Source organism: Crocuta crocuta, unplaced genomic scaffold (genome assembly GCF_008692635.1).
Source record: "Crocuta crocuta isolate KB4526 unplaced genomic scaffold, BGI_CrCroc_1.0 scaffold203, whole genome shotgun sequence".
In the NCBI taxonomy this organism is placed as follows: Eukaryota; Metazoa; Chordata; class Mammalia; order Carnivora; family Hyaenidae; genus Crocuta; species Crocuta crocuta.
The window spans coordinates 741,841-769,689 of NW_027529172.1; the positions used below are offsets into that span (position 1 = coordinate 741,841).

Genomic DNA, 27,849 nt, shown 5'->3' on the forward strand with positions numbered 1-27,849 from the left:
TGTTGGTGTGTTTGAATAATAGACTTTAGAGTAAGGACACTAAAGTCAAAAAGCAATTAATCCCTGAACATACCCAAACAGTGAAATTCCCTTGCTCAATTGATGCGAAAGCAGTACAAGTCCAATATCACAAAAGAGAGTGTTCTCATAAAGAGAATTCTTTTAACAGTGATCAAGAGGATGGATATATATACCTGCTTGCTTCAGTCAGTTACCCAGTGATTTCATTTTTGATTGTACCATGTTTCAATACTTAAGACTCAGCATGAAACTACACAGACTATTTCTAAATTACTGATCCTTCTCAACATAGAGCCATTCTGACAGAAGCAGTGATATCACTAAAACACAATATTTAAAACTCCTTCTTCTCTTGAAATTTTCTGGCAGCTTCCAGACTACATGGACTCTACCAATATGATTGCTTCCTTAAAGGAAGGTGTCCTAAAGGGTTCTAGGCCCATTTCTCTATATTGGGACATTTTATCTTTTTTAAATGAACATCAATCATTTGCTTTCTTTCTTTCTTTCTTTTGCCCTTTAACTTTGTTTCCAATTATTCCTTGAGGAAACTAGGCATAAGCATAAATATTTAGAAGGTGCCAAAATTATACTTCTCAACACTGAAAAAACTGTAAATATGCAGATATAACACTTTAATCCAATCTTCACAAAATCCTATTTATTTAATGATATATGCCTAAATTCTATAATCCATAGTAATTCTGATTGATTACAATGTTTAACCCAAGTAAATCATAATTGTATTAAACAACCTTCAGAAATTATTTCAATAAAACTCTGGATAAAAGCTTAGCAGACATTGCCAAATATTTACACTATGCAGTTATTCGTAGTAAAGAGTACTGTTCAATCAGTGGAATCTAATTTAGTAATGTTTACCTGTGTGTAAGCCTCCGGTGACTAATGCAGACTGCCGTCTGAGAATCCTGGGCAATGCACACTTTATGGCGACTACACTTCATCTTTAAGCATGGATCTTTAGCTGGATCTAAAGCTAAAAAAAAAAAAAAGTTCAGAAAATATTAAGATACATTTCTGCAAAATGGAGGTATCTAATCCCATCAAACAGTTTTATCAGAAATTTACATAGCAGTTCAGCTCTAAGTTTTCTTCACCTTCTTCCTCTTCAAAGAGATACTTCTATTTTTTTAGTTATACTTCATATAACTCAGAGTTCATAGATGGCTGCAAATTAGTCTTACTTATTCTATGCAGAAGCTAAAATACACACACCCCTATGATCAAACAATATATAATCAAAATAGAAGACCAAAAGTTTCTACACTTATTACTGTCCTCGAAGCAATACAGGTACAGAATAAAGTTGGGGTGTGTTTCTGTAATACTTCTGTCAGTTGAGGATTATATTTTATATTTTTGCTTTCTCTAGATAGATGCAGGTGGGTGGAGATATGGGATCAAACTCAAAACATGTTAGTGGGCATTAATGAGTCCTTTGATATGCAAGAAAAGTCTAGAGCTGGGCTGGTTGAGTATATCAGGGTAATAATTCTGAGATATTGCATTTTCATTTTAAAATTGTTTGTGTCTGATGTTTGAACTCCCATTTCTCTAGACAAAACCTTTCTTGCCTAGACAGTGATTTGTTGGTGATATTTTAAATAACACTCTTATTGATTTAATTTGCATGCAATCCATCCTTTAAATGTTTACATTCAGTGGTTTTCAGTATATTCACAACTGTGAAACTATTATCGTAATCAATTTTAGAATATTTTTTAAAATGTTAATTTATTTATTTTGAGAGAAAGAGGGAGAGTGTGTGAGAGTGTGAGCAGGGGAGGGCCAGAGAAAGAGGAAAAGAGAGAGAATTCCAAGCAGACTCTGTGCCGTCAGCCCAGACGCCAAGGGCCTCCATCCCATGAACCATAAGATCATGACTTGAGCCCAATCAAGAGTCAAACACTCACCAGACTGAGTCACATAGGTGCCCCAATTTAGAAACTTTTATCTTCTCAAAGAAATGATACCCTTTACTTATCACCCTCCTACTCCCAACTCCCCCAGCTCCTTCACAACCACTAATTTCTGCCTCTACAGATATGCCTATTCTGAACATTTTATGTAAATAGAATTACACATGTGTGGTCCTCTGTGACTGGCTTCCTTTGTTTCGGACCACAATTCCAAGGTTCAACTATACGGCTTCGTGTATCACTACTTTATTCCTTTAAATTACTGAATACCATCTCTCTATATAGATATGCCACATTTTATTCATCCACTCAATAGTTGAGGGGAATTTTGGTTGTTTCTACCTTTTGTTTATTATGAATAATGCTTCTATTGGTAATCATTATTGGTGAGGTTTGATGATATTTTGTTGTGATTTTTGTGGCTAGAAAGCCAGTGAGGGAGTTGGCACAACTAAGAAAAAGGCACTGAGTATCCCCTTTGGGTACATGTCACAACTGAGAGAAATAACCTATGCAAGATGAAAACTGAAAATAAAATTCTAATGCCTATAGAAAAGTGGTGCCAAAGTGACCTTAAAATTTTTTATTTGGAATATGCAATTTTTTTTGGTAAAGCCCTGAGCTTTTCATTGAACATGATAAGTGGATTTGAGCCAATCTTTTCAAATCATAAGCCTAGAGTAAACTAGACTAACATCTGGTGTATAAATCAAATTAAGCTTTATGAATATGTTAAATCAATAGGTTAACAAAAGTGAATACATTTTGATATCCAATAAATTAACCCAATTTTAATAAAATGCAGATACAAATTATATAGAGAGATGCATACAGTCGGTCAGTGAAAGGCAAATATATGATTCACTCATATGTGGAATTTAAGAAACAGAACAGATGAACATAGGGAAAGGGAAGGAAAAATAAGATGAAAACAGATAGGGAAGCAAACCATAGGAGACTTTTAAATACAGAGAACAAACTGAAGGATGCTGGAGGGGTTTTGGGTGGGGGATGGGCTAAATGGGTGACAGGCATTAAGGAGGACACTTGTTGAGATGAGCACTGGGTGTTATACATGAATAATGAATCACTGTGTTCTATTCCCAAAGCAATATTACACTGTATGTTAACTCAATTGAATTTAAATAAATTAATTAAAAAATAAAAACATATTTTCTTTGTTTAAAAATATATTATTTCAATAAAACTTTCAAGATTTCAGATACTTTACTCAAATTAAAAATACTAACACATATAGTTAATAAAATATTCACTAAAAGACATCTTATAACATAATATTGTCAATACAATAAATGCATCTATTTGGAACACTAATGTTTAAATTTCCTCCATACTAAAAAAAAGGGGGAGGGTTTTGATGGCAATGGTTAGATCAATTATAACTTCCCTTAATTTATGAGTCATTTCAAAATTCAACAAAGCAATATTAGCTATTTTATTTTCTATGAAATGTTGCATATACCTTGTTCACCATGCAAATGCAAATTGCTAGAACATTCTCATTATACTATAGCAATTTAATTCATCACAAATAGAAAACTGTCTCATTGAACTACTGCACCTTAAAACTGTGTGACTTCTTGTTAGACAACATAAAGGAAAAACATACAATAACTTAGAAGGGATTAAACTGTATTGTGTTATTTCTAATCCTTAGTCTATTTTGATTTTTAATTTTTAATATTCACTTTTAAATAATTCTGCCTAATAAAACAATGTCATTGTACCTACCACCGTACCTTATATTCACATGTCCTAAACTCATTGTGAATATAGTTAACCTAGGACATATTATTCTGAAAAGGGAGTGTTTTTGCTTTGAAATACAATACTACAGTACATATGAAATGATCATGGTTAATCTAACCTAGTTACACACCCAATGCAGACAATTAATAGTTATTTTTAGTTATTCCTTCTAGTTTTCTTTACCTTATGCAGCGTACATTAGATAATTTCCTAAGATTCTATGACACCTCCTACATTATATCCACTTAATAAAAGACATCAGAACTCCAAAACTGGTGTATAATAAGAAGAAAATTATTGGAACAAATATAGCACATGAAAATTAACTTAATGAAAATTTTCAATAAAGTTCTGCATAAATGGTCAAATAAAAGAGTAGTAATGTCAGGGTGCCTAGGTGGCTCAATAGGTTGAACGTCTGGCTTTGGCTCAGGACATGATCTTACAGTTCGTGGGTTGGAGCCCTGAGGCAGGCTCTGTGCTGACAGCTCAGGGCCTGGAGCCTGCTTCAGATCTTCTGTCTCCCCCACTTGCTCTTTCTCTCTCTATCCCACTCTCAAAAACAAATAAACATTAATATTTTTTAAGTGTAGTAGTATTTGTCAGGAGATGGTAAATATGATAGAAGGTGAACAAAAGAATCAGATACATAGGATCTGCAATAAGGAAAAGATCACTTTCTGTGTATGTGATTTTAACCATCTGTATTTTTGAGTAGAACTTACATTGTTGGCAGCTTAAAAATTATAAAATATCACACAAAGTAAATACAGATGCTTGAGATTTTATTCGTGAAATGACAACAATAACACAGCCATCTTCCCCTTGGCTGAAGCTCATGGATTACACTTAATCCTGTATTTTAAAATAGCCTGGCAGAAATTCATCACCTCCCTCTGTTGCTATCCTCTTTCCATCTCATTAAAATTAGTATTTCCTGTTCTATTCTGTATTATTGTACTTAACTTCTTCTCAGGCATCCAGCAAAACAACCCAATCACCCAGCACAAAAGATTTCAGCCAGTGCACTCGAATTCATTTGGGCATGTTCTTTTTGTCTTCGTCTTTCATAATCTTTCTGATTGATGTGAACTAACCTGGAGACCTAACGAATACTGTTTTTGTATTGTTTTGTTTCCAAACAAAGCTGCCCCCATACCGAACAGTCGCCTTATGCTTTCATCTACAATGTAGTTGCATTTCATTTGTGATACAGGATTTTCTCTACTTTTTTTCCCAGAATACTCGGTTTTTAGTCAGAATCCCCCTCTAATTTCTAGAGCATAGTAAGCCAGGACATATCCAGCCAGATCCAGCTGCTAATGTGGAAGGAAGTGCCTGCTCCAGCAGGGATAGGCATGAGCAGAAAACAAATGTAAATGTAGACAGGTATGTCAATTAAGAAAGATCTAATTCTTGAAGAGAAGTCCCTATGTAAGGGGAACTGAAAAGTAAGGACACACAATGCAAATGGCAGGACACGAAAACAAATGAGGACAGTGACTGAAAGGTACTGAATTCTCAATTCAGCAGAGGTATCATTAGTATTCATACTCCGTGGAGGTGGTATGGAAAGAAGGAAAGAAGGAAAGGCAAAAAGTGGTGTCATCAAGGTGCAAAAATAGGTATTATTGTTATTGTCAAGAATTGAAATAAACTTAAAAAATTTTTTTAATGTTTTTTATTTATTTTTGAGAGTCAGAGAGACACAGAGCAAGCAGGAAAGGGTCAGAGACAGAGGGAGTTACAGGCTCCAGGCTCTGAGCTGTCAGCACAGAGCCCGACACGGGGCTTGAACCCACGAACCATGAGATCATGACCTGAGCTGAAGTTGGACGCTTAACCAACTGAGTCACCCAGGCACCCCAAGAACTGAAATAAACTTTAAAACAGAGAATATCAGAACTCTTAATCTGCACAAACTGGCTTCTAGGAGTTAGCAGTGTTTATCCACAAAAAAAGCCTAGGTTTTTAAATTAAATCCTAATTATTCTAGGCTAACACACTCTTAAATAATTCCGCATTTAATTTTTAGTGCTTTTAATGATGAACCAGTTATCTTAGTTAAGCCAATGCCAGGGAAACTGGCAAATATAGAAACTTGAAAAATATAAGAAAGACTTAACTGTCCCCATGTTGATTCAGATTTTTCAAAGACCAATGTAGTAAAAACTAGTAATCTCTAGGTAGCCTGATACGCTCATCTAAAAATTAAAGATTTTGGACTAGATGATCTCCAAATTCACAATCTTTTTTCAAAGAGTGATATTGGATTTCTGTGTATACTTCTGGCACCAGATATCCTACGTAGAATGGATCCTGTCCTCAAAAGATTCAACATTTTTATTGGAAAAAAGATGTACAGAAAAGGCAATTAGAACACATTAAGTGGTAACTATATACATATATTTGTGTATGTATAAATATTTAGCTATGTGAAAATATACACACACAGATGAAGGGATGGGGGATGATTAGAATGAATGAAAACTTAGGTAGGTTTTGAAACGTACAATGAGCAAAATGAAAGAAAACCCCAGTATGAGGAGACAGTATAAATGCATAAAAGTATAAAAAGGATGCATTATTCCTGGAATAACAGTTCAAGATGGATGAAATACAAAATGTCCATGCTACCTGCAAGTATTGTGGAAAGCAAAATAAAACAACAATAGAGAGGCAGATGAAAGCTTCTTAGCTTTTGGAGGTCTACCTTATAGGTAATGCCATGTCATTGAGTGATTTTAATTTGGAGAGTGACATAATGAGGTTTGCAATGGTACAGAAATCACTCACTAGAATTTGGTTATGCCTTGAATAATACTTGATGAAGACAAGCAAACTAACGGGGCACCTGGATGGCTCAGTTGTTGAGAGTCTGACTTCGGCTCAAATCATGACCTCGTGGTTCCTGTGTTCGAGCCCAGCATCGGGCTCTGTGCTGACCTCTCAGAGCCTGGAGCCTGCCTCGGATTCTGTGTCTCCCTCTCTCTCTGTCCTTCCTCCACTTACTCTCTCTCTCTCTGTCTCTTTCAAAAATAAATAAACATGGGAAAAAATCAAAAAATAAAAGAGAAAAGCAAACTAACAATGTCCAGAAGAAAAAGGATAAGAAGGAAGGAAGGAAGGAAGATGGGTGTGGGGGACAATGCTGACTACAGAGCAGAAATAAAAGATGGTTTTGAAAGGGTCAAGTGTGGGTCTGTTGGAATAAGTATGTGGAGGCAACTGCATCCAAATCAGCTGAATAAACATCTAGCACCTCACTTCCACAATTTGTGGCCTTTTTCTGTTACAAACATTGCTGTAAATAATTTCCTTTTGTTAGTATTTGCCCAGTTAACTTTTGTCTAAACTTCTTTATTTTTACTTAATTTTTATATTTTAACAATGTTCTCAAGCACTCTTGGGTGGATTTATAAGCCCAGTCTAAAGGGACCTATCTCTTCTGTTTCCGTAGTGACTTTTTCAATATAATTGCACTCTTTTCTGTCACTTCTTTTGTGTTTCCTATTTTGCAATATTTTCTTTCTTTTTTTCTTTTTCTGTCTTTCTTCTTTTCTTCCTCAAAGTGTAGTAATTATATTTTATCAAGTACCTTTTTCTTTGTTAGTTTGGAAGTTATAAAATCTCTCTTAGTGATTTCCTTTAGATTTAAATACATATCTAGCATCACTGAATGCAAATAACCATACAACAAGTAGATTACCCTCCTTCTTAAGATTAATAGGACCTTAGAACATGTTAACACCAAATCTTTAACATTCAACTTCCACACCAATTTCCATGAGTTACTCTGCACTTTAACATAGAACCACTGCAAAATAGTATTTTTAAGACTTTAAATTTTTTAAATTAATTTATTTGTTTCTCAAGAGAGGGTATGAGCAGTGGAGGGGCAGAGAGGAAGGGAGAAAGAGAATCCCAAGCAGTCTCTGTGCTGTCAGAGTAGAGCCTGATGTGGGGCTCAATCTCATGAACATTGAGATCATAACCTGAGCCAAAATCAAGAGTCAAGCACTAGACCAACCGAGCCAACCAGGCACTCCAAAATAGTCAGTATTTCTACTATTATTTTTACTGACATGATTTAAAAGTATCAAATCTACCAAATTATTGGCCCATCATTGCTGCTTGCAGTTCATACTTTCTTTTGGGTTCTCTTGTATAATTTTATTTGTTGAACCATATCATTTTATAGGTTTTTCAGCATGTACAATTTGTGCTAAACATTTTATATATTTTTCCGAATGTATTTTTATTTTCCAATCAGTTTTAAAGGATAATTGATCTGTGTCTGGTATTCCTATTTGATAATTACTTTTTTCTAGCCACAATAAAAATATTATTTCTTATTATTTTGCCATCAGTCACCACTAATTAATAAGTCTATTTTCATCCAGTTCTCTGTAAGCAATCAACCTTTACTTCTTAGATATTATAATATTTTCTTATCTTCAAAATCTGTGTTGTGAAATGCTTATCTCCAACTATTATAGCAAACACATAAGCAAATATATCCCACTCTTAGGACGTCAACTGGTAACATAAGTATATTTAAGTAATGAAGAACTCTTCAGCCGTTAGGGGAAAAACTCAAGAAACCAAAAACTAAGTTAAACATTCATCATGATTTAAGAGCAGACGAACTGTGTCCTGAGAGCTGGATTTCAATTCTGGAAAACTGTTGGAAAAATTCCAACATCACTAAATAGTGAAACGCATAAAATAAAAGTAAAACTCATACCCATCAACATTTCCTTGGTGAAATGTCTCTTTAAACTGAATTGTGTGTTTTCAGATAAAATGAAGTGACCAGTAACTCAAACATGTTTTAAAAACCTTCACAGTTCAACAATGAAGCACTGAATATGCTTTTGTTGTTGTTTTAACAACAGTTCATTTCACTAAAACTCTCTGTTGTGAAACGATAGGAAGAAGTGGTTTTCTAGGGATTTTTTTTTTAAACTTGCCAGATGTTATCATGAAAGACTGTGCAAGTGAGCAGCATGGAAAATAGAGCTAATGCCTGATAGTTAATTAGACTTTTGACAGCCAATTTGGTGGTGCTAAATGTGATTAAATGTGGCTGCAAGTCTTTGGACTGACTTTTCTTAAGTTTTAAACCTTAATATTACTTTAGTTATATTAAATCCTTCCACTGTAACTCTGGTCTCCCCGTTACAAACATTAAACATGGAGATCTACACAATCAGCACATCTGGATGCAACTAGTGTGTTCATTTCTTTTGTAGTAAATGTATATCAAAATATCACAATGTTTATTCCAATGATATCCCATCTTATACAGTTGTGTGCAATGCAACTATTACATTGATAACTCGGAGTTAATAAAAACTCTACATGCTGTTACAAGGCAGAAGTTTGTGCCACAGTCATTCTGGTCTAGTAGTAGTTAAAGTGTTCATGACAATTTAAAAATGTCACTCTCTTCTGTTCTTTATTGTTCTTTTACTTTGTCAAGATATCATATTATCTTCCAAGCTCCTTAAAGGGATAAATGTTAATAGTGTTTCTTTTATAAAAGTGATGCATTCCAGAATGCCTGATTATATGTAAAAACCTATTATTTTTACTGGTTTCCATTCTCATATATTAGTTGGTACATAAAAATGATGTTCCTGGATCCTCATCATAAAACTTTATACTTAGGACTTTCATTCTAATGTTTGAGATAAATAGGATTCAGTTAATACTTATTAAGAGGGTGCCTAAAATAGAATCATAAAGAAAAGTTCCTGCTAACAGGGCAATAATGTCTTAGCTTATTGAAATAATGCTTACCTGTAGTTCTCTGATGATTCTGTACTTAGTGTTTTCATCTGGAAATTAAAGAAATTGGACTAATTCTAATATACAAAATAATATATTCTATAATTGTGTACTTTAACTTACCAAGGAGCTTTTATATAAAAAGGAAGAAATGTTTTTAAATATCGATACTGAATTCAGGGCAATTGGGTACCTCAGGTGGTTAAGCGTCAGGCTCTTGATTTCAGCTCAGGTCCTGATTTCAGGTTTTGTGAGATTGAGCCCCATGTCAGTGTGGAGCCTGCTTGGGATTCTCTCTCTTGTGCTCATTATCTCTCTCTCTCTCTCTCAAAATAAATACATAAACTTTTAAAAAATATATTAGCACTGAGTTGAAAAAATGTTTATGAAACTCTGCATAAATATTTCCAGACATATAGAAAACACCATATTTGGCATTATCATTTGTATTTTTTACTGATAGTTATTAAGGTACCATAAAATCTCTTATAGTTTGCTACAAAATGGTGCCTGGCCCACTTTAAGTGACACTCTGCCTTTCTCATTCCGCAGTTAGGACACAGAATTACCACAGTCCAATAAAACTGACTGATTCTAAACTCACCACTTTCCTAAATAATGTTTACTCTTCTATTTTTTTACTATTTAAAAGTAAAGATAAATTTTACATGAACGCTTTCTTTAATTTTCTTAATGTTTATTTATTTTTGAGAGAGAGAGAGAGAGAGAGAGAGCAAGCAATGAAGGGGGAAAAGGGCAGAGAGAGAGAGAATGGCAGAATCCATGAACTCTTTTTGAAGGATAATGAGTCCAGGGACTCCTGGGTGCCTCAGTCAGTTAAACATTTGACTTCAGCTCAGGTCCTGACCTCACTGTTCCTGAGTTCGAGCCCCGCGTCAGGCTCTGTGCTGACAGCTTAGAGCCTGGAGCTTACTTCAGATTCTGTCTCCATCTCTCTATCCCTCCCCTGTCCTGCCCTACATGTGCTCTCTCTCTCTCTCTCAAATATAAAATAACAATAATTAAATAAATAAGAACATTGAAGCTAATCCTTAAAAGACTAAAACAAAACTTCTAAGCACAGATTGGTTTCCTATGAAAGTTGTGTCAAACATTACTACCATTAGATAATTTACACACTTACATGCATACACAGAGGTGTACATGTATAAACAAGAAATGATATTATGACCATCTAATCTTGGGTATGAATCAGGAGATATTCTCCTGATATCATCTATTCAATCTGATATAAAATTAAAAGCACAGTAAGTGAGCATACCTCACTACTAGAAGAAATGTTAGATTAAAAAAGTAAACCCTAAAGTGTTGGCAAGAATTAGATCAATTACCCCTAACACACAGCTGGTGGGAGTATAGAATGAGATAATTACTGTGATTAGGCCATGTCCAATTAGGAGACAAAAGATGTAGTAACTCAAATAGGGAAATGTTAAAATAGGGAATTGCTGAGGCACCTGCGTGGCTTAGTTGGTTGAACATACAACTCTTGATTTTGGCTCAGGTCATGATCTCACAGTTGTGGGACTGAGCTCTGTGCTAAGTGTGAAGCCTACTTAAGACTCTCTCCTCTCTCTCTAAAATAAAAATAAATAAAATAAGGAATCATTAATCATACCAAAAAAAAAAAACTGTAAAAAATGGAGCAAAAAATCTCAAAAGAATACTGTAATAAAATATATGAAGTTTCAATGGAAAAGTCAAACCAAAAAGGTGTGCCCCCTCCCCAGATTTGGGATTCAATACTCATTGGAGAAGGTTGAAGTGCTCTGGATCGCTCAGAAGTCTATTTAGTTTGTGGGACCAGAGCCGGTTGGTCCATAGACACTGGCAAAGTACACGACACCACACTTATTCCCTCCACCCATCCGGTATGGTGCAGAGAGGCTGGAAGAAAGGGAACTACAGCTGAGACTGAGCAGGAAACTCCCATCCAGTATGCAAGTGGGCTGAAGCCAGCAGGCAGGTGCATGGAGAGAGTTGAAGCATTGGGAGCCCATTTCCAAGTGCAAAACCTGGGGTACACAGTGCCTACCAAAACCAGGTATGCAAGCCTGCTGTGGGGCCATACACACCATGCATGCAGGTGTGGTGAAGCACCCCTGCATGTCTCTCCTTCATGCACCACTGCAGTAGAAGGAGAAACAGAAGTACCTCAGAATCAGAAAGAGAAGTTCTTCCCTCTGCAATGCCCTTGCAGTTCCCTACATTGACAAAGCTTAATTTTTGTTTGTTATAGGACATGCTTACATGCTTCCACATCACTGCAGAACAGGCAATGAAAAGGGAATTGTGAGATGAGAGTCAGTAAATTGATACTTTGCACAATCTATTTGGAAAATATTTTGGCAGTTTGTTATATAATTAAACAATACTACATCTTTGAATTTATCCAAGAAAATATTTGAATGTTCACAAAAAGACTATTACAAAAATATTCATGGCATGTTTAAAGAACTAACCCAATATCCATCAACAGATGACTGTTGTCATACAAAGAAAATGCTACTCAGCAATAAAACAAACAAAACAAAACAAAACAAATTCCTGAAGCATGCAATAATGTTAGGTAAATCTCAAAAACATTATTCGAAAAATGGCATAAATAAAGTATACATGCAATGTACTTCCATTTGTATCAGGTTATATACAGAACAAGCCAAAGTAAATTAAAGTGAAGGAAATCAGAACAACCATTGCCTGGACTGGGGGTAGGAAACCAAGGGGATTGGGGCAGAGTATGTAATTCGAGCAGTGCCTGGAGTTATGGAAATATTCTTTATTTTAATGGAGGTCGTGGTAATTCAATCATCTGCATTCACCAAAACGTATCAAACTGTACATTTTCAATTATCGCATCTTATTGTATGTAAACTACGCATCAATTTTAAAAATCTTTTTTTTTCTTTCTCTTCTGAGGCATTTTCTTAAGTCTCCATCCTCCGTGAGAATATTTAAGGCCTTTCTCAATCAATTATCTCAGGGCAACAGGGCATACAATAAAAAATCAAAGGCACAAATTTCACCACTGAAAGTTAGATACTAAACATCAATTCTGCATCAAGGGAGTTTTTCTTTTGTATAACTACTGCACAATGCAGATAGGTTAAATTAACGAAAAACAGGTCATAATAGGAAAGAGAATGCAGAACAGGATCTCATTTACACAAATCTGCATTCAAATACTATTGGCAAGGTCTATAAAAGACATTAGATGTAACGACCAGAATTTAACTATCCTAAAAACAGAAAAGAGCTTTTACATATACCCAAAACTTTAAAAACAAGACTAATATTTTATAAAACTGGTGATGATAATGGCCGAAGCAACAAGTTGATAGAATTTAAAGCTATGAATGCTACCTAATATACATAATAATCTTCAGATCATTTTATGAATTAAAGTTTTCAAATATTCCTTCTTTCAGCAGATCAGTCCTGCTTACACAGAACTGTAGTTACAACAGCAGACATTCTTAGTAAAGCAATGGTGGTAACTACCCTGGCAGGTAAGTAAACCTTCTGGGTCTTACACGGGTTTCCGTTTGTCATTTGTAATTAATATCAGGGCGCATTAAAAAAAAAACAAAAAAACAAAAAAACAGGAAACAAAAAAATCCTTTGTAAAATACTGACCTGACTATTGTTAAATGAAGCTTTTATTGACTGACACTTACTTAGGTGGGATTAGATTAAAGTCTCTAGTTTGCTCAAATGACTAAATCAAATTTTCACATAGGGCCCTTTCAGTCAGCTTGTTTTGTGAGACAGTTTAATCTGTCCTTTACTCTTGTGCAAATGAAAACTTCTAATTGCTATTTACTAAAAGGTTGCATCTTTAGCATTGATGTATCAAATTAATGGTTTGCCGTATCTGGAAATTTAATATCACAAAATGTCTAATTTATAAATCTAAAAACGCTGGATATTTTTGTTGCCTCAAGTATTTGTCTAAATATCCAAAATATTCAAAAATGCTTTTAGTCATATCTTTGGGGTTGTAAATTGACAATGCAATAGGATCCCATAGGGCCGGCTCAAATCATTAGAGCAGAATCCAATTCTAGTAACTGAGATAATAAATTCAGCTCCTTATCAAACGTGCTGGGGCCTGTGGATATAAATGGCGATGAGGTTAAGTCTATAAGTATTTTTATATTAAATATTAAAAGTATATTTTTCTTACTAAGCTATTACAAAGAACATGATTATAAAAATACCGTGTACAACAGTGACAATGAAACAGAAACATGGTAAATTCTACAGGATTCCATGATTGATCAGTGTGGAAACAAGGCCAGAGTAAAAAGTAAACTGTGTTATTGTGTGTTATTATTCAACTTTGAAATGTACATGATGGATAATATAATTTGAGAATTGTTAATATTGCCTTTTGGGATACAAAACCTTCACTCAATTGTATATTATTAATCCTGTGAAGAAACTGAGATATGTTACTGTGAGATGCAAGAAGAATCTAGAAAATACTCAGTTTGAACTTGCAAATTTAATGCTTTTGTGAGAAAATGGTTTGGGAAAGGTATTTTCCAGATTCTAAGTATACCATTGTTGTCCCTTCTTAATGGTATTAACAACGAGTCTGAAAGACTAAGATGATAGGATTATTGTATGGTATGGAATGGATCTCTTTTAGACTAACTATGAGCTAGAGAAAAGTTTTACGACAAGGAGGAAAGAAGAGCTTTCTCATTTGTTCTGGACTAAATGCTTATGTCTCCCTAAAACTCATTTGTTGAAATCCTTGCTTGCAATATAATGGTACAATAGTCCCCACTTAGGCACGGTTACCCTTTCTGCAGTTTCAATTACTACTTGTGGTCAACCACAGTCTGGAAGCAGTGAATTTCCTCCATCCATCAGAATGTCAATAGCAGCCTACAAGCTACATTACAATGCCATGCCAATCACCACATTTCATCTTACCATTTTATCATCTCATATTATCACAATAAGGTGGGTAAAGTAGAATAAGATATGTTGAGAAAGGGAAAGGACCACATCCATATAACTTTCACTACAGTATATTGTTAAAATTATTCTATTGTATTAGCAGTTATCATTGCTAATCTCGTTGTGTACCTAATTTATACACTAACCTTATCATAGGTACATAGGCATAGAAAAAAAAACATAGTATATAAAGGGTTCAGTCCTATCTATGGTTTGAGGCATTCACTGGGAATCTCGGAACATATCTCCCAAGGATAAGGAAGGAGCACCATATTAGGTGGTGAAGGCTTAGGAAGTAACTAGATCATGATGGTGGAATACTCATAAGTGGGGCTAGTGCCTCATAAAAGAAATCCGAGAGAGCTGTACATCTCCTTCTCACATAAGCATGCAATGAGGGCCCAATGAGAAGATGACAGTCTGCAACCTGGAAGAAAATCTCCCCAGAAGCCCACCATTCTAGTACCTGATCTTAAACTTCTGGATTTTATTGTTTATAAGCTTACCAGCCTATGATACTTTGTTATAGCAGCCCACACTGATTAAGAGACCATTTTTCTTTCTGGGAGTGAATGAGAGAAAAAAATGGAAGAGAACCAATGACAGGTAACAAAAAACAAAACCAAAAAGAAATGAATCTTAACCTCTAGCTCCCTTTTCTTAGGCTTCCATCAAGCCAACTTTTGGACAATGCTCAGATGAGTGAGAGTACAACAGAAGGCAGGTAGGATCATTTGACAATCCCTGTCCCATCTTTTGAACACGAACACCACCTCAAAGACTGTCCTTGAACATTCTGGGGCACTGGTATATCTTAGTAACTCTGTTAGGAGACTCGATCAGTCAAAGGGCCACTGTGGACTTTTAAGGCTACCTTCAGTCCTTATGCAGCACGGTCACCATCTTGAGGGCCACTAGGGCATGCCATGGTGATTCTGGCTGTGAGATGGATGTAGGCTAACATAGATAATTAGGAGTCTATACCCAACAGGAGAAAGATGAGGTCAAATCTATCTTTCACAGTGCCCTTCCCACCATATGACCAGGTAGGCATTACCTTGGAAAGCGAAAAAGGAAGTGAGGAGGGAGCTGAGAAACTCGATAACCAAATTATTATACCAACTTAATAACCAAATGGAATTAAATTGAATTATTTTAACCAATTATTATCTAATTATTGAATTAGGTTGTGCTTTTTAATTTTTTCTAATCAAGGGACATATTAAGGGACGTTTATCATTTAGAACATGACAGATATAGACTAAAGAGATTACATATTTTTTTTTTACTCATTTGGATTTCAGCTTTTCATGTTGACTTATAGTTATATATTGAAAAATCTGCATTAGGGGCGCCTGGGTGGCTTAGTCGGTTAAGCGTCCGACTTTCGCTTAGGTCATGATCTCGTGGTTCGTGGGTTCGAGCCCCGCGTCGGGCTCTGTGCTGACTGCCAGCTCAGAGCCTGGAGCCTGTTTCAGTCTGTGACTCCCTCTCTCTCTGACCCTCCCCTGCTCACGCTGTCTCTCTCTCTCCTAGAAATAAATAAGACATTTAAAAAAATAAAAAAAAAAATTTTAAAAAAGAAAGAAAAATCTGCATTTAAGAGTACACGAAGCAACCAGATTCTTCTAATTCTCAGAAAGTGTTATATTATATTAGCTCCTTGCACCTAATAATTTACTCTTTTCAAGTAAAAACTCAAGCAGTATTTTAAGAGCTTTTTATATAGTGGAATGTCCAGTACAGTTTAATGATCATACAATTTAGAATGGCTCCATATTGCAATCATTCTTCAGCCATGATCCTACTTCATTAGTTTTGGAATTTAGATGACGTGAGATTATATATGGAAAACCCTGCAAACTCTACCAAAAAAAAACTATTACAACTAACACATGAATTCAGTAAAGTTGCAGGATGCAAAGTCAATATACAGAAACCTGTTGCATTTCTATACACTAATAACAAACTTGAAAAAAGAAATTAAGAAAACAATCTCATTTATAATTGCATCAAAAAGAATAAAACACCTAGAAATATATTTAACCAAGGAGGTGAAAGACCTGTACGTATTAAAAATGATATGACACTGATGAAAGAAATTAAATACACAAATATATAGAAGATATACTATGCTCATGAACCAGAATGGAAGAATTAATATTGTAAAAATTTCCATACTAATACTCAAATCAACCTATATATTCAGTGTAGTCCCTGTCAAAATTTCAGTGGCATTTTTCACGTAAATAAACAATCCTAAAATTTGCATAGGACCAGAAAAAAATCCCAAACAGCCAAAGCAATCTTAAGAAAAACCAAAACCAGAGGTGTCATGCTCCCTGATTTCAAACTATACTACAAATCTATAGTAATCAAAACAATATGGTTTTAACATAAAAAAAGACATAGAAGGGTATCTGGCTGGCTCAGGCTATGGAGCATGTGTCTCTTAATCTTGAGATTCTAAGTTTGATTCCCATGTTGGGTGTAAAGATTACTTAAAAAAAAATAAAATCTTAACAAAACAAACAAACCGCCGCCCCCCAAAAAAGACTTAGATCAATGGGACAGAATATAAAGCTCAGGAAAAAACACACTATACATGAAGAACTAATTTACACCAAAAAAGCCAAGAATATTCAATGGAGAAAGGACAGTGTATTCAATAAATGGTGTGAAGAAAACTGGAGAGCCACATACAAAAGACTGAAACTAGACTACTATCTTATTATATTAAAATTAATTCAAAATGGATTAAAGACTTGAATATAAGACCTACAACCATAAAACTCCTAGAACAAAACATAGGTAGTCAACTCCTTGATATTGGTCTTGGTGCAAAATAAACAAGTGGTACTACATCAAACTAAAAGGTTTCTGCATAACAAAAGAAACCAACAACAAAATGAAAAATTAATCTGTTGAATGTGAAGCAGTTTTGCAAATTATATATCTGATAAGGTGTTAATATCCAAAATATATAAAGAACTCATACAAATCAATTACAAAAACAAACAATCCAATCTAAATATGAACAGATTATATGAATAGACATTTTTCCAAAGAAGATATACAGACAGCCAACAGGTAGAAGAAAAGATGCTCAACATCACTCACTGTTCATTAGTATTCATTAGGGAAATCAAATCAAAATCACAATGAGATATCATATCACATCTTTTAGAATGACCATTATCAAAAAGATAAGAAAACATGTTGGCAAAGGTGTGGAGAAAAGGGACCTCTTGCACAACGTTGGTAGGGATGTAATTGGTGCAGTCACTCTGGAAAATAGTATGAAGGTTCCTTAAAAAATTAAAAATAGAATTACCATACATTCTAACAATTCTACTTCTGGGTATTAAAAAAGAAAACAAAGGTACTAACTAAAAAAGATATATGCATTCCCATGTTCATTGCAGCATTATTTATAATAGTCAGGATATAGAAACAGAGTCCACTGTTTGATGAATAGATAAAGAAAATGTGAGATATAGATGATAGATAGATTATATATATATATATGTATATATATATGGATAGATAGATATCCAATGGAATACTCTTCAGCCATAAAAAAAAAAGAATGAAATCTTACCATTTGCAACAACATGAATGAAATTTGAGGCTATTACGCTAAATGAAATCAAATCAAACAAATAAAGACAAATACCATATGATCTCATTTATATGTGGAATCTTAAAAACCAACAAACCAACAAAAACAAGCTTATAGATACAGAGAACAGATCAGCCATTTGCCTGAAGCTGGGATGAGGGTGGAGTACAGGGAAATGGGTAAAAACGGTCAAGGTAAAAAATTCCAGTTGCAAAATAAATAAATCATGGAGATGGAATGTACAGCATAGTGACTATAGTTAATAATATAGTATCGCAAATTTGAAAGTTGTTAAGAAAGTTTTCATCACAAGAAAAAAATTAACTACACATGCCGATGGATGCTAACTATCTTGTGATTATAAAATATATACAAATATTGAAACATGTACGCCTAAAACTAATATAATATTATATGCCAGTTATAACTCAATAAAAAGAGTATATTTAGGGACTGTTATGTCTGAAGGTGGTACAGTTAAGTCTCATTTACATTTATACTCAAATTATAAAAGATTACTACAAACTACATACAGATTTAGCTAGTCGTTACTGAGCATCCTTCAATTTAAATCTCAGTAACAAATCCACTTAAATTCTTCTGACCAGGCCTCCTCTTCAAACTGTCTGGTTTCTGATGCCCCTCACCCACAATGCCCTGTGTTAGAGAACAATGAATGCCAAAGGTGGAAGTCTTTCCGTCCCCCCAGGACTACCACAGGCATGAATGCCAATGTGCTGGTAGGTTTCTTATCAATGTAGGACAATAGATCACTTCCCAATTTTGTCACCTGAGGTCCAAAGTAGCCCTCCAAAGAATTCTGTATTAGTCAGGATTCTCCCAAGGTACACAAACAATAGAAGATATGGGTAAAAATATCAAGAGATTCATTATGAGGAAGTTGTTCACACAACTATAAAAGTTAAAAAAAAACCTCAGCCATGTTTTCTGTTGTTTTTTAATATAATGAAATGTTTAATAGTTGAACTACAATTTAGAATGTCACCATGTCCCATTCATTCTCCTGCTGGGGTCCTACTTCAGTTTTGAAATTCTGGAGTGGAATAAAGAAAGTTCTTGTTTCCCCCACCCCACCTGCAGACTTACTAATAAGTGTTTCTGACACCTATAGCCATTGGTCTAAAATTAAACAGCAGTGGGAAAAGACAAGTTCTCCTGACATGTGTGGGAAATGTTCAACTGCTGATTCTTCCTCTCATGATTTGCTGTTGTGATTTCCATGGAGATTCTGCTGCAGGGCACCTCTGGCTGCAGTTGCCTCGATGGGGCCATTTCTTCCCTTTGTCCAGTCACTTTTGACTCCCTCATCTACCCCTGGGAGTCCAGGAACCTATCACCTGTCTTTCAGTTTCAATCACACCTCTCTTCTGGCGGTCTGCTTAGTTCTTTTGAAATATCTTTCTGTTGGCACATGTCAGCAGAGTGCCCCACAAATGCAAGCATCAGCCCTAACTGAGGGAAGAGTTGCTCCCTCTCAGCAGAGCCACCTCAGTTTGACCCTATGATGAACAGGAACAACAACTTCTAGTGATCTTTGCAGTTAAAATATTCAGGTCCGAGTTAATACCGGTCCTCAAGTCACTCAGGATAAATGAGACACAAGGCTTTCCAGGTTGTCACCAGAAAGCCACCTCAAATGACAAGAATCAGCTCTCTTTACGTCCACCAGGGGGCAGTGGAGGGGGATGTACCACAACAAACTAACAATTCTACACAGGGGAATGCAATGTCTCTGATCACCTTCCATTTACATTTGGAACTTAGAACTGTGGTTGACAAAATCAGTTTCATAATCTCTTTGCACCTCCCAAATAAGTGGTCTCACAGTTGGGTTAGACTTTAAAATTTCTGAGTCTTTATTACTCATTTTATTGTGTTTGGCTTTTGAAGCCTCTAAGGAAAAAGCTAAACAAGAAGAGACGAAGTATTTCTTGTTCTATACCTAGGAATAAAAAGCTTTCACAAAAGCTTCAGCATTATGGTAAAATGATGCAAATGTATGGTTTTCTGTGATTTTTCTACTTATTATACGTATAAGTTTAATATGTGTGAATTGTATGTTAACATTTATAATCATGTATCATTTATATAAAATGTTACAATCATATAATTACATATAAATATTTTGTATATAATTTTATTTCATATTCCATATATATATTCTAATGGGTAGTTTTCTGTTACAAATTATTTGCATTTAGTTTTTTATCCTAATGTTTTTTTAAATTTTTTTAAATCTTTTTTATTTATTTCTAGGAGAGAGTGAGAGACAGCGTGAGCAGGGGAGGGTCAGAGAGAGAGGGAGATACAGACTCTGAAACAGGCTCNTTTTAAATAGAAAAGTACTAAACAAAAACTCATGTATTCTTCAACTCTTCGTACTTGTAGATGGAAAAGTTACTTATTTACACAATATAAAAATACACATGTTAGGGAATATTAAGCATTCTTTAATTCCGTTTCTTCCTCTCCTGAACACACCATTCAGCCACATTCTTTTATTTTTCTCTATTCAATAATGGTAACCAGGTGACTGAATTTAATCAGTAGAATGTAAAGGAAAGAAATGTGTATCAATTTCAGACTTCTCCCATAAATAGCTCTCATTCTTAAGCCTCCATTATGCATATCCACTTCAGCTGAGATCTATGTCTTCCAAGGTTTTAGAAAATTAGCTACTGAAGAGGCAAAGCTGCATTTGTATCACTGATTGGTAAACAAGTCCCTCCAGCCTGGGAACACTTTTAGATTTTACATGAGTGGGACTTTAATTGAATGGAGATACTAACTTTCTCACCCTTTGTTACTAAACCCTCAGATAACCTTTCTGACATAGATCTTGATTACATTGAAGTGGGATGCCAACCTAACATAAACCTAAAATGTGTGATATTGCCTTACTAGTCAGGTAACAGTTGTGTGGAAATGCAGCTGTTTTGAAAAACAGAGACCCCTGTCATGCAGTAGGAAAACGTTTTGTAGAAGCCATATGTTATGACTTTCAAAGCAGATAAAATGTCTACTGAACCTCTAAGGGAAGTTTTTGGAAGGGGTTTCCAAAAAGAATAACAATATAAATTCAAAGTTTTTCTACTGTATCCCAGTCTTTAAGTTTGCAAAAGTATGAAGAGTAACTTTATGACCCACTGTTTTCAATAACATTCTTTAACTCTTTTTGCATAAAAAAAATCACCTCCCTCTTTTCCATTAGAAAAAATGTATATATCACCTCTAATAACCACTATTACAAGCAAGCCACTAATCAAAGCAAAAATGGTTCTGGTAGTGGGTAGAAAAGAAATAGAATAAGTTGGGATGCATCAGCTTCTTGAGCCCGAATTATAAAGAGGGAAAAAGAACTTAAAAAAAATCCATCTTGAAACAAATATTCTGATAAAACAATGAGTTTTTGAATTAATAAACCAAAGGTGTTGTTTCTTAGGGCAAACATTTGCTATTTGAAAAACATAAAAAAGAATCATATATTTTTTCATTGAGTTTTTATTTAAGTCATATTAAATAATTTAGTTTTTTAAAAAATTTCGTGGCTTCCATTTCTTACCATTTGGTCCTAACTGGAGAATAATATTTGAAAAACAATTATGTTAAAATCTCTGATAGTTCACCTATCCATCCTTTGAATGCTGATATAAATGGTGACAGACAGTATGCTCTTATTTCTCCTCAATCAAGTTTTCAAGTGTAAGTTCCCAAGTTCTTATCCAGGGAAGATAACTTAGGCAGGGAAGCCCAAGCAGGGGAATGCCAGGAAGCAGGTGAGTTCCCACATCCCCACTACTCTCTCAGCTCAATTTCCCCACATCAAGATGACACGAACTAACTGGAAGATTCCTAGAGTTACAGCCACTGTACCAATATATCAGCAAGTCACATGATCCAGAATGATCCATTAATTCTATGGCATCAAACAGCAACACAAATCAAATTAATTTTGGGTAGCACCAAGGAACCCATAGAGCTGCTAGACAGCCAGACACTCAGACATGCTAGATAGTTCTTTGATCTCATAATAATACATTTTAACTACTGGCGTTTCCTTGGACTCCACTTATCATATAAAGGAGCTTTACCATATATAATCAGAAATAATACCTGGAGTACTACTATAACACTACTTCTGTATCTTAGTTATTCATTTCCTCCCAGAGAATAGGAGATAAATGCTGCCGAAATTCTAGGACCTGTCACATTGGTAATGTTTAGAGTTCTATTAGTTTGGAGCGGATTGTGATATCCCCACATCATTTGAATGTCCCTGTCCAAGTACTGAATATTCCATGAAGCTGCTTGACTGGGTAGAGCTTGGAGCAAAGGGAGGATCTGTATCATATCCAGCTGAAATGCAAGCAGTACTGCTTCTTCAGCCTTAATGGCTTAAGGACAGTCACACTATAAAACCCTCAGATTTTCACAGGAGGCAAATCTTTTGCTGTCAATCATTCTCCACTTGAAAAATATTCTAAGGCAGGGAGCCTGGGTGGTTTGGTTGGTTAAGTGTCAGATTTCAGCTCTGGTCATGATCTCATGGTTTGTGAGTTCAAGCCCTGCATGGGGCTCTGTGCTGATGGCTCGGAACCTGGAGCCTGCTTCAAATACTGTGTCTCCCTCTCTCTCTGCTCCTTCCCCATTTTTGTTCTGTTTCTTTCTCTATGTCAAAAAAATAAATAAAAACATAAAAAATAGAAAAATATTCTATAGTTTATCTCCAAGGCCTGACCAGAAAAACAAACAACTCATAATTCAATTAGTCCATTATTAAATGGATAATTTCTAATGTGTAGTCACATTCTACTATTAAATAATAATTGTATATATGAAAGCAGGTCTGAGTAGGATAACCAAATAAGCTAAGTGAGTGGGTGACTCAGATACCCATGATACTTGCTCTTATTACTGTATCAAATCTCTTTAAACCCTCTTTAAACAACTATAGCTTCAAGTGGTGACAAAGATAAGACCACAAGTGTGGCCCAAGTTTATGGATAGGTCAGAAGTGAATTCCAGAGTATTAAGGTCCAATTCAAGGATATGATGTATATCCCCCAGGGATTAAAATATAGTGATAAAATTAAATTCCATTAGGTAGAGTGTAGAGTAGTGTATCACATTATCCACATTATTTTATGTGGGAGGAGAGATAATTTAAATTACAATTACGTACTGAATCATGGGCTGTGGTTAATATGCTGGCTTGCTGGTGGATATGGAAAGAACAAGACTGAATGAATGGAGACAAGAAGTTAGTAGAAGAGACATAGGAATAGACACAGAGTAATAGAACTTGTGCTCCATATAAAGGCCACCCAGAGGGAGCTCTCAGTTCTATGATGTCAATCAGCAATGTCTCTAGTCCCTCAAGACTCTCCCCCATCCTTCCCACTTTTTGTTCAAGAATTCCATGTATACAAAATGGCCATGATGACATGTATAGACTACACACAGAAATTTTTTTGTTGACTAAAGGGTTTCTGTTTAGTCCTTGTTGACTAACAATCTTCCCCTCACAAAGCTTATTTGGTTATTATCACTACCATTTGCAGAAACTGTTCCGTCATTGCTGAGGCCTCAAGAAGGCCTCAGCTATTCTTTAAGAGGTCCATTTGGCCACTTGGAACCCAAAATGCTTCTGCTTGACTATGTTTCATAAACTTAGAAGAAAGGACCTTATCTATGGCCGGGGGCGGGGCGGGGGGCTGTGTCTGAACACCAGAAAATCCACTTTGGTGCCTTTTAGTATTCCAATGTCTAATATACTGGTCAGTTTAATTTTGCAACCAGTAAATACAGGATGATGTAATTATTTACATCCTATGAGAATTAAGATCCGAGTTACCTCACCAAGAAAGAAAGAGAAGGAGAATGAGAATGAGAACGAGAATGAGAAGGGAAGGAGGAGGAAAATGAGGAGGAAGGGGGAGAGAAAAATGAGGATGAAGGAGGAAAGAAATACCTAACCAGCTCAAAGTTACTGAGATAGAGTAAGGGGGAGGGGAGGATGGGATGACATGGAATGGATGCCAGAAGTAGGAAGCTATGATTAGTTAATAGCCTAGACTTCGTGATAGAGGTGGTAACTTTACTAGCTATATTTCCTTAATATTTTTTTCTTTTCCTGTTTTCTCTGGAACTTTATAAAGGCACAAGTAGCGATGCTTCATTTTTGGCTCTGTAAGGAGTACGAAAAAAGTTAACATTCTCCACAGTGATATAGAAGGGTTACCAGAAATCAATTTTTCCCACCTGGAGAAATGAGCAATTTAAAGGCAAGATTATATACTGAAGGGAAAGGATACTGGACTATGCTTAGATACTCTGTAATTGCAAATCCAGACCCTTTCCATCCGACTGCAATGCTGTAAGTCTGATCTCTGAAGTTTACCATCTCAACTTCCTTCTCCTCTATAAAGACGTTGGTGAATCAAGATGAGAGAAGTCAAGATATAACATTATTTTCCCCTTTTCCTTCCTTGTCACATTATGTCATATATCTCTACCTTATGATCATATTGTTGTTGGAGAGTATCTCTCCAATGGCTATAAGTCTCACTAGATTCCCTATGTCCCTTAAGGGCTGAGAGTAGTGGCAACTTTCTCTACTGCTAGACTTTGAGTGTTTCACCATCTTTTGTTGGATCTTTAACCTTGCTCACACCTTTGTGCATGATCTCTATTGTTTAACTGCCACTGTCTTCAACTATCTATTTGTAGAATCTATTTCTTGACATTTCTTGGCTGAAAAGAAACGTTTGCTCAGAAAAAGGAAATTTAAGAACTCAAAAGTTCAGATATATCATATTAATATTAATTTCAATTATTAGAATTATTTTTAAATTTATTTTTCTTTTCCAAAACAAGTGAGAACAAGAGATCAGACAGTATAAAAGTGTCAATATGAAATGATTTATAAATTCCTTCTAGTGAGATCTATTAAATTTAGTGTGAAATGCCTAACAATTCCTTTTTAAGAAGTCTTTTAGGTTATTAATTTTGAGAAGGAGAGAGAGCAGAGGAGGGGCAGAGAGAGAGAAAGAGAGAGGGAGAGACTTCCAAGCAGGCCCCACAGTGTTGCACAGAGATTGACAAGGGCTCCAGCCCACGAACCATGAGATCATAACCTGAGCCAAAATCAAGACTCAGAGGCTTAACCACAGAGTCACCCAAGCGCCTTACCTAAAAATTCCTCTTAACCCAATAATTACATTTCTAAAATCAAATCCTGATATCATAATTGGACAATATATAAACAGAAGATATAATGAAAAACATAATTTAATGTGAATTTAATCAGATATATTAAGGCATGTGCCAACAATCTATCAAATAAAATACTAAACAGTTTTAAAAAAAAATCCTGTGTTTATGAACGTCCTATTTTATTATCTTGCCTCTTAATTGTTTGGAACTGTGTTTACCTTTAAGTAGTAGAATTGTAAATTACTATTGTCCTAGACTGGTGCCCAATGTCATAAAATTCTCTCTGGCTGTCTGTTTAGGAACTTGGATTGAATGATATAAAATAAGAGGGCAGTGGGGGAAATATGTGGATAGTTTTCTAGAAGTAGGTACAATGTGAGTGGGTGGTAGATACACTATACCATTTTTCTCTAAGTAAAACCAGCTCTCTTTTTTTACCCTTGCTCCATGGTCACCCTCTAATTTTTGGCCAGTATGAACAAATCTCTGACCACTGAGCAGTCTCTTCTTAGATAGCTCTGCCTATTTCCAGAAGGTTTCACCCTGAGATCAAGCCCCAAACTCCCCCAATAACCAGCAGGCCATGCCCATCTCTTAAACAAGTAGAATAGATAAAAATGCACTACATTCACGGCTGTAAATATAATAAAATACAGACAATGCTTTCTTGAAATTAAACTAATGACATTTTTGCATAACTTAGATTTAGAAATACTGTGTATATAAATATTAACAAAACTATTGACATTAGTATTGACTGAGGCCCATTTGATCATCCAGAAACTTCTCTTCCAGGTCCAGTTCTTAACATCTGTGGGAACCAGAAGCAAGAGTGGAGATGTAGACACTATCACAGAACTTTACACCAATAGTATGTGATCCTGAACCGCTACAAATAATATCTACCAGATAGCTCTCTAGAGCCGGTTTTGAAATTACAGTGATCTCTTTAACATTTCCTTTTACATTTTAATGAGAAAGACTATAAATTAAAAAATTAACGTGAAATATCTGTGGAGCTCTGTGTCAGGCTAACTAACTACAGGCTATGGAGAAGAGAAGATGTGTCAGGATGATGTAGTCCCTTGAATGTAGGTAATTCAATGAAACTTTCCACTGGAATTCCTTGGGTGTCATATATAAGATAACTAGGTCACTAGAAATTCTCCATATTAGAGGATCCGTAATCTTTCCTAAGAATCATATACAATATCTGAAAGGAATTCTTAAAGATAGCAACATAAGGAAGGAAAAAGATCTGCAATTTTTCTGACTACTGGAAATTCTGCCTGAGACGAGAAGGATGATCATTGGACTGATGCCTTCTGCCAAACACATTTTGACCAGATCTCTGAACAGTTCCAATAATGGCTCTAAACACACTGCAAGTATCACTGTATAGTGGCAAACGAATTATTAAATTCTGGCATCAGATGTTTGCTATCATTGAAGAAGCAAACATAACAGGCTAAACTCTAAGATTTTCTGTAAATTGTTAAGGTAAAAATACCTCATGACAGTACACGCTTTTTACCTCTAGATGTTGTATGCATTTTGAATATGATTAACACTGGTTTTACCATATTTAAATTTGCTATTTTTTTGAAAAGTATAGCACTGATTTAAAAATAAACTCTTGAGGGTTTATTTTTTCTCATTCAAATTTTCTGGCCTTTACTGATAAATTGAAGGATATTCTCCTTTCGACAATGTGAATTACGAGGTACTGTGGAGAGGGTCAAAGAAGACCTTGTATAATATGTTTTTCAGAATTTTCCAGCCTCTATTACATCATTTACCTCAGTCTCTAATCAAATAATGAAGTCTCCACACCTTTCCTTCCATGTCCTCTTTGCCTGAAATGTGGCCGTCTTCTCACCTTGATAAATTTTTAATTATTCTTGACATATTTTTTGAAATGTCATTATTCAGGAAGTCTTTGATGACTCTGTCAGATAGAATAGATCAGATTTCCTTCTTATATGAGCCCTTAACACCCTGAAATGTTTATTTATAACACTTTTTAACAGTTTAGCATATGCTCTACTTGTTCTATAATATTTCTCACAGAAACATGTTACATTTTTCTTCCATACTAGTAGCTTTCATCCATTTTCCCAGTAATCCTATCAATGTGTGCATGTTAACGTAAAACCTATGTGGCTTCATGCGTGCAACACGCTGGTTCTTGATGGTTCTTAGAGCAAAATTCCTCTCATCATTAGACAGTGCCCTTTGTCTTGGATTTATTTATTTATTTTTGGATCTGGGATGTATGCACCATCCCCCTTTTACCTAAAGGGCTGCTTTGTCTTAACACAGCATCATTTCACTTTTGCACATTCAGATTTTGCTTTCTGTTTTCTTCAGTGCGGCAGTGAAGTTACATACATTTACACTTACTGTGATCACAGACGTGTTGGAACTTTTTATCTTTTATTTTGTGTTGGTTTACCATGCCTTTCTTTTTCTCTT

At 35.2% G+C, this 27,849-nt stretch overlaps 1 protein-coding gene across 1 annotated transcript in view; it reads right to left on the minus strand.

Moving 5' to 3' along the window:
• Nucleotides 1–27,849, minus strand: part of SPOCK3 (SPARC (osteonectin), cwcv and kazal like domains proteoglycan 3) — a 473,254-nt gene that overhangs the window by 256,034 nt on the left and 189,371 nt on the right. The window contains exon 4 of the mRNA XM_077757608.1: nt 904–1,018. Coding sequence (XP_077613734.1) covers nt 904–1,018 — 115 coding nt within the window. The remainder of the gene's footprint in view (nt 1–903; nt 1,019–27,849) is intronic.